This window comes from Limulus polyphemus, unplaced genomic scaffold, assembly GCF_000517525.1.
Source record: "Limulus polyphemus unplaced genomic scaffold, Limulus_polyphemus-2.1.2 Scaffold1163, whole genome shotgun sequence".
NCBI lineage: Eukaryota > Metazoa > Arthropoda > Merostomata > Xiphosura > Limulidae > Limulus > Limulus polyphemus.
In genome coordinates this window covers 106,183-115,279 of record NW_013666773.1, presented here as the reverse complement: position 1 = coordinate 115,279, position 9,097 = coordinate 106,183, and the positions used below count along the sequence as shown (strand labels likewise).

The following is a 9,097-nucleotide window of genomic DNA, read 5'->3' as shown; positions in this document are numbered from 1 at the left end:
TATTGGTTATAGGTAATATATAATGAAATGTAAGAGAGAACTATCAATGAATTCTGAAAGAGAGGATGTGACATGTGAGTGTGGCAGGAGGGATCTGATCTTCTATTCGATAGCTATGTAACCAAACAAAATTGAAGACTATAAAGTATGGTTTGTCTGATCAATAAAAATTTCATAGAGAGTAATTTACATTTAATTTCATACTTTTTGAAGGGGTGGTGGATAAAATAGAGAAGATGACATGCTAAGATAAAATGTGTCACATGGGTCACACTAGTGGAAATTCAGGATTTTTTAAAATATTGCCTTGTAAAATGAAGAACTTAAAACTTGTATACTATTAAAATATGGATTATTAGCTAAGATTTTATGCTATTCTAATTGGTATAAAATGAACAAAAAGTAGTTTAATAAAACTTTGAATGTAAGATACTAAAACCTTGTGTTATGAGCAGTAAAGGATACCTGTGGCAATAGGGTTAAGCTGTAATTTTATGATCTGTAACAAGAGTGTGCCAAATAGTGACAATAAAAGACTGTAAAAACAGCAAGAAATTATCAAAGTAAACAATATGGTGCATATGAAGCAGGAAGATGAAAATTTTCAAAAGTAAAATGTAAAAAAAAATCAAATAATTTCCATTTATCTCCCAAAAAAATCAAACAACCATTAAAGTTAAGCCCATTAATGCCACGAAATTGTATGACATGGAAAGTATATATTGTTTTCCATGTTTTGTATATTACAGTTTGAAGCAAAACAAAAAATTAAAGAGTATTTTAATTATAAATTGTTTTTCATAATATACATAAATGCTTTTCTTTTGGTTTAGTAAAGATCTTCAAATAACCAGAAAATGTAAGCATTTATTTCTTTGTATCAAATGGTCATACTGTTTTCCAATAAAAGGTCTCAACAAAAGCTTACTAAAGTATTTATCATTCAATAAAAAGTTCACTGCACTACTACCAGGTTTTACAGTATATATACATCAATAGAAGCATTCTTTGACTTACCCTGCCAGTGGTCGCATTCCAAACTTTAAGTGTGTTGTCATCTGAACCACTGACTATTTTGTTTGCTGAAAACTGTAGGCAGGTAATCACATGGTCATCATGGCCTCGAAGCACCTGATTAAGATATTATTCAAAACGTGTGAACACACTTTTTTTTTACATGATTTAAAACAATCAGGTTTAGGACCATCATAAAGTGCACTTAAGAATGAACAATCTTTGGAAATCTAGAGGAAATACATTCTCGCATGGAGGTACATGTTACAAGATATGTAACAAGATATGAAAAACTTTAATATAAAATAAATATGGATCAAATTACAAAAACTGTTGAATAATTTTCTTAACTAATTAAATAATCATTTTGTATTTTTAAACTACACACACACACACACACACACACAATTGTACTCACTTATGCAATAGTCTAGAGAGATTAAATATTTAATCTTAATTTGTTTTTATTACACATTACAGCTTTTACAGTAAGGAAGAATATTTTTTTAAAACACGAGTGACATTCCAATCACTGGTGCAATGATTTTCAAAAACACAGATATCAACAGTAAAGAAAGTTTTGTATTTAAATCAACATTCAACAATCTAACAATGTACTTAATTTATAGAATTGATAGATTATTTATTTACAACTGAATAGAAAAAATAAATAAAATAAAGAGAATAAATATGAATATGTTGTGCACAAGATTAGGAATGTCTGCTGAAATAACAATCAAAAACATATACAGATGTGCCTGTTACATCCTGTTTCACCCATGTAAAAGGCTGGGCAACTTTTACACTGTATTTGTAAATGTTTCTGGGGGGGGGGTTATTTACTTTACATGTTTAATTTTCATTCCAGGGGTGAGAATAAATTTAGTCCTTATGTTGAAGTTATATTTATGTGTTAGTCTTTTCCGTTTTTCTGATAGAAGTATGCTGGAATTTTCTATATATGATTTAGTGCAAGATATTATGTTTCCTTTGTTTGTTAAATTCGTTTTTTAAATTTGTTAGTAGTTTTTGTAACTACAGTGACAGAAAACTGGCTAATGTTAGGAAAGCACTGAGTTTAGTATGTAACTTCTCCATTGATGTTTTCTTTGTTGCATATAGTGTATGCTAAATTTAGAAGGCTTTTAGAATGCCTAGTTTACAGTGGATTACATGGTCAGAAAACCAGTATATGTAATTTCTACTATGTGTGTTTTTTCTATGAATTTTAGTGGTGAAGCTTTTTTTTTGGGTGGGGGGATGGTTTGTGGGATGTTAACTTATCCTGTAATTATCTTCATTTTCAACTGTGAATTGTATCTCTTTGTGCAGGTTATGTGTTGGAGAAATTTTGTTTGATCACACACGCATATATATATATATATATAACCTGAACATAACTGACTAGATTAATTTTCATCTCTCGAATGAAACATAAAAAAAAATACCCCCCCCCCAATTTTTTTTTTACAAATAGAGTGGAATAACTGCCCAGCTCTTTACATAGGTGAAACAGGATATAACTTGAACAACAGGTTAAAAGAACACCACAACCACTTTTCACAACATATTTCACATATTCATATTCATTTCCTTTTGTTTTTTCTGTTCAGTTATAAATAAATAATCTGTCAATTCACACACTGATTGATATGCACAGGCATACATAATACATTATATAATTTATATACACTGTTAAGATTGTTGAATTAAATACAAAAACCTTCTTTACCATTAAAACCTATGTATTTGAGAATGTAATCTTAATGTTGTACCTGTTTCTAAAAATATTCTTCCTTATTGTAAGTGCTGTAGCTTGGAATAAAAAGATGCTTATAATCAGTAGGTAAACTCAAAATGAATCTAATCTTAATGTTCATACTAAAATTATACTTCTTTATTAACATGTAATCATTAAAAAAAAAGAGTAGGGAAAACTGAATCAATGCATTTAAACATTCTTCCCAATTTTCAGAAGCTGGTACACCACACATGATTGTGTAAACTATCATCTTTGGCATATTCATAACAAAAGGCAGGCTTTCAGTTCTTAATGGGAAAAGTTTAGGTGTGGCAAGAAGAAAAAATAAATTATGGATCAAAATAGTTTCTACCCAATAAATTAAAACCATGAAAAAAACCTAAGTAAAACTAGGTATCTATATATATATAAACTTCATGAAGCATTTAATAAAATATACCAAAACTTAAAACGTACTTCAATGATGTATAAACTTTGACTTTATATTTTTTTGGTGTACAGATTTAGATGTCACATTACATAAGCTTCCTTATGTTCTACATACAGTTTTGTGCAATGATAGTTATTTTATGTGCACCTGTATGTATATAGTCCCACTGTAAATTTCAAATTATTTCAGTGCCACATTTATAAATAAACAAGAGAGAGTGGAATATATATGTATATGCTCATGGCAGTGAAAGAGTTAATAGTGCTTCAAACTGCTAAATATTTTTTCTTTTAATTTTTAATATATATATATAAACCTATTGAAAATTAATTAGTTTTTCTGACTGTAACAGCTCATATGATTTAAAGTAGTTATTGTAAAGTATTCTTTTGTGACTGATTACAGAAACATAAAATTAATTAATTGCTTATAAATACCTTGTCTTAGTAATTATTATTATTTTCTTTATGTTTTTTTATTTTATTCTTATACATATGCATTTTATTAATAGCTTTAATGTAGCATTGCTGTCTTCAGATGAATCCCTGAAAAAATGTTTGAGAGATGCAAACCCAGGACCTTAGGAAGGACTGATAATGTTTACCAAATATATCACCTACATTTGAAATTAAACATGTTCACAAAAACTACCATGACAATTCCTCACTGAAGCCTATCATAATAATCACCAAAACTTCAAATTTCATGGATTTCTGATTTCAAGTTTCTATGTTCTCCTTCTGCAAGTATTCTTGGGCGATATTTCTGATGCTGTTTAATGTCTTATGCTAATTTAAGGGCATTTAGGAGAGAAATAGGGGCTTTTTTTTTTCAAGATGTGCTCACTCAACCTTCTGATTACAAGCTCAAAGAAAAGTTACTGGTTTTAAAGAAAATATTAGGTTAAAAGTAACATGCTCATGAATAATAAAAAAGAAATAATGTTTCTAATAGGCTACAAACATTTTTGTATGCAAACAATATATTTTAGGTCTTTTCTGTGTCACATGTTCTTAACTGATAACTGTACAGCTCTGCAAAATAAGACAAATGTAGGTTTCTTCTTCATTCAGTTTTAAGTCCTTTATTTCAAAATAAACCTTTAAAAACTACTTGAAATTTCAGATGTATTGTCACGTGAACCAACAAGCTATGAAAATTCTATACTTTAGCTTTTTGTGTCTTCAATATTACAATGGCAGTTGAGTAGAGGTACGTCTAGATAATAAGATGCTCACATAAACTTTTGAATCACACATTTCAAAGTTGTCTGAATGAATACAGTTGAAATAAGTAATAAATTTTTCAACCCCTGACAGGTGCCATACCCTCCTTCAACAGATTTATTTGAGCTTTATAGCCTTCATGTAGATGTTATAGAGAGAGAGCTTATTTTACATCATATTTTAACAATGGTTATTTTGAAATTGGCACCCAGTTGTCGTAATGGAATGCATGGAACTTTCTGCAGTTTTGTTGGCTGCTTGATAGACTATAGCACTTATGGTTGTTTCTTACCTACATATGTTATAGTTAGATATACAGTGAAAACTGAATTTAGGTCTTACTATTAATGCATAATAAAAAGGTTTAAACATTTTTTAAATATGTATCATACTTTGCTTCCATTCTCAAGGCTTACAATATTATGCACTGAATGGAAATTTTGGTGAAGGGTTGCACATCTCCCAAAGACACTGTAACATGTCTCAATGGCACCATTGACTTATGTCAAGATGAATAATAAGCAGAAAAGGACAAGAAAGGAAAATAAAACATTAAAACTTAACTGTATGTGAAAAGAAAAAGACCTGAAATTACAAATTTAACAAATGGAAAATCTTTAAAGATATTCTACAAAAATCAAAAGGAATTTTTTTTCTTCTATTTTTTAATTTTAATCACTTCATTTGATTGTACGTTAATGTTAATATATAGAGTTAGTAATATGGAAGAGAAAATGAAAAATAAAATATAAACATTTACTTTAAAAAACTTTAGGAAGCTCTAGATATTATGCAAATGAAATATGAAACTATAAGATGAAGATAAGTATTTTTATACTTAAAATGAAAATTACCTTGCACTTGATTTGTTAATAGTTTGCATGCAAGTAACTACAATAAAAAATAACATTTTAGTTAAATCACTTAATTATAAAAACCTTCCATATTTGTGTATAAGATACTTACCAGTTTTGAGAGAATATGTTATGAAATCTCAGAGTTACCACAAGTATTGTTGTACAAGTAAAATTTGCAACTCGATTTGCAAATTGCACGAGCCTCACACAAAAGGGTTAATTTTGGATTTTTAGTTGTTTGCATAATAAAATTTCTGGCCATTTGTTAAAAGAAACTATGCACTGGTTTATTGCTAACAATATAGCTAACTTTATTCTTTTTAAACATAAACAATAATGTTGTGTTCATGCAAAAAGCTCAAAAATCAACCAATCAACTTAGAGAAACAGACTTCCTCCTTACTTTTCTTAAAATATATTCTAAATGATGGAAAATATGATGCCACACTAGGATATGAAATTTAAGTTTCTTAGTTAAAAATTAAAACTTTAGTAGGCCTTTCAGTGAGCTTCTGCAAATGTTTTTTAAACTTTTTTATAAATATATCGTGCAAATTATGGTTTCACACATCAAAATTTAAGAATTGCACATAATTTTAATTTAACTAATAATTGAATATCGATACCCATCTACAAAATTTCCATGAAAAAACATATTTTCTCAGTGTATGGTGCCAGAGATTTTACCATGCAAGTTCTGATAATTGTGATAATGAAGCCTGAATTATTTCTCTCACATAAAAGATGCCACAAAATAATATAATTTTCTTTCATGTATATCTGTTGGATGATTAAGGAAAATTTTTTTGGTTAAAAATATATGTTTACCTTCAAATTTATAGGTTTTAAAGGTGTTTTTAACATATTTTGTGCAAAAACAAATAACAAGAATGAAAATATATGCTCTTAAAGGTTCCACTAGGAAGCCTAACTTTCGGTTTGCAGTTTCAGATTGACTACATTTACTAATTTGAAGATTAGAAAATGTTTTTATTTCTAAAGTCATCCATATATGTCAATGTCTTTGTACAGACTGACATGGATAGAAACACTAAATAATGCAAATAGAACTGCTATTACTAACCTTTGGACAACGCAGTGGCTGACACCTCCAGTTCATTTCAATATGGTGTTGTCTCATGTAAGCTGCTTTCCAAGGACTGGGTGAGACAATTCCATTTGTTGCTAAGATACTTGGTGGAAACTGATTGGTAGTGCTTGAGCTTCTGGCCCTCCTCTTTCCCAAGACCTCACGTACATCTTCAATACCATCTTCTCGACATTTTTCACGCCATAACAAGTTATCCTCTGCTAGTATTCGCCAATAGCGACAAGTCTGCGCTGCCCGCAGCAGATCTTTTGGTTCCAGGAAAGACAGAACATAAAGTGCAAGCTGCAATATTACAAAGTATTCAATTTACACAAAGAAATCATGATACATGAAGTGTTTTTAAAAGAAAAAACAACTGCATAATTAATAAAGTACACACACACACAGTTTTCTTTCCTGAAACAAACTAAATGAAAGAATATATCAACATATAAGCTATTATAAAGATGTCCTATTAAACTGAACACTGAGAAGGTGAAATTATTGCCTTGTGTGTGCTACATGATGACAACAACAAAAACAGTTTCTTAATTTAAAAGCAAATATTAAAAAATACAGTTAACTTTTCAACATGGGCTCGGTCAATTTGACCAACTACATGACCTCTTTGTACTCATTTAAAGTCTTTATAGTAAATACTTCTAACTTTCAATATAGTGTGTATATCTTCAGAAAGTTTGGCAATCTTTCAAATACAAAAAATTGTTTTGGCAAAGTACTTTTAATAAAATAAAATAAAGATTTGTCTATGAATATATTGAGTATTTCTTTTGAATAGTAAATTGGACAAAAGAATTTTCATGTTAAAATTAAAAATACTTTTCCTCATCTCAAAAATATCAAACTCCCTTTGTGTAATTCCTACAACCTCCTAAATGCTTTTCAAATGTTTTTTTTCAGTAAAACTTTATAGTTTATCTCTTATTTTCTCAACCTATAACCACCAAAAAAAATCGAAATAAACCTAAATTACCCTTTTTTTCTTTCTAGTATGACTTCAAATTGTAACATGAAACTACACTGGTTTATCCTAAGTAGCTCTAAGTTCGTAACATTATACATCTATTTATAATTAAATTCTATTGTTTTATTGTCCTTTGAACTGTGTCTATCTACTATCTATGCCATTATAAGTTGTAAATCACATGGAGAACGTGCAGGTCATGTTGTGCTATCAAATTACATTACCCACGAGCTACTCACGTGCGTACCTCGTGAACCATTTTAATTATTTTATTATTGCTATTTATTTTTACCTAATCTAGTGTTAAATAACTTAAAAAGATCTGTATTTTTAGATTTTAGTTACTTTAATAATAATAAATAAAGAATAAATATTAAAAACAAGAAATAAAGTATTTACCCAATCTTCTTCTTCTTATTTTGCTCTCGATTGTCAATGATGGTTAAGCCTAATTTTTCATGCTAATGCTAGTAATGCAGTTGATAGTTTTTATTTGATTAAATAATGCACCAAAGAATACTGATTAATAACATTCCAAAAGTTTACAAATTTGCTTACCTTTCAAAATTTTTCTGGTTTTCTAACTATGCGATAAAAACCATTACAAATTTATTCGAGCTAATAGTTTACTTTTCCACCGGAATGAAGCTTGTACTCTGAGTGAAACTGACGAGATTTTGTTCAGAATACAACGTTATACAATACATCATTCGATAGATGAAAACATTGATTTTATATTGGTTATAGGTAATTTATAAATGAAACGTAAGAGAGAACCATCAATGATTTCTGAAAGAGAGGATGTGACATGTGGGTGTGGCAGAAGGGATCTGATTTTCTATTCATTAGCTCTGCAACCAAACAAAATTGAAGGCTAAAAAACATGGTTTGTCTAGGCAATATCGATTTTATAGAATAATTTATGTTTTTTTCTTACTTTTTCAAGGGGTGGTGGATAAAATAGGGATGAGGACATGCTAAAAGAAAATGTGTCACATGGGTCACACTAGTGGAAATTTAGGATTTTTTGAAATATTGCCTTGTAGAATTAAGAACTTAAAAATTGTATACTATTAAAATATGGATTATCAGCTAAGATGTTATGCTATTCTAATTGGTATATCATGAACAAAAAGTTTGAATAAAACTTTAAGTGTAAGATACTAAAACCTTGTGTCATGCAAGGGGCGATAGGGTTAAACATCGATTTTTGTGTGTCACATAGTACGTTGAATGCAGCACTGTGTCAATTGGATGTTGGTGATGTTAAAATACTAAATACACAGTTCCGTACAAACTAGGAACTCAAATTACCGATATTGACAAGTTAGAATATAAAATAAGAGCTTCTCAACTTTTCTATTTTGTAAGATATTGCTCATGTACTGAATCAAACACAGTGGCCCCGCTCACTTCTTTCCATTTTTGGAAACGGTCCCATATATACACTTACTTCAATATATGACATGTGAGTAACCAATCAAAAGCTCAGAACGTTCCTCTAGTGGCTTTCTCAGCTATTTTCATGTGTTAGGATGCCATCTCGTTCTTTTGAACCAAGATTTCAAGGAGGTAGATTGTGTTTTTAGTCTGCTCGAAAATTTCATATCTTTTAGACCCAAATACAGGATAGATACTAAGCTTGATAAATTATAGCAGAATTCTATGGTATCAATAAAGTAATTTATGATTTTTTTTTTTTGGTTATTCAAATGTATATATATATATATATA

At 29.3% G+C, this 9,097-nt stretch overlaps 1 protein-coding gene across 2 annotated transcripts in view; it reads right to left on the bottom strand.

Annotated features, from left to right (window-relative positions):
* Positions 1-9,097, bottom strand: part of LOC106462425 (F-box/WD repeat-containing protein 7-like) — a 103,846-nt gene that overhangs the window by 15,562 nt on the left and 79,187 nt on the right. For both annotated transcript variants that reach the window (XM_022389696.1, XM_013922351.2), the window contains 2 exons: positions 6,374-6,682; positions 1,018-1,131 (listed from right to left, as the gene is read on the bottom strand). In XM_022389696.1, coding sequence (XP_022245404.1) covers positions 1,018-1,131; positions 6,374-6,682 — 423 coding nt within the window. The remainder of the gene's footprint in view (positions 1-1,017; positions 1,132-6,373; positions 6,683-9,097) is intronic.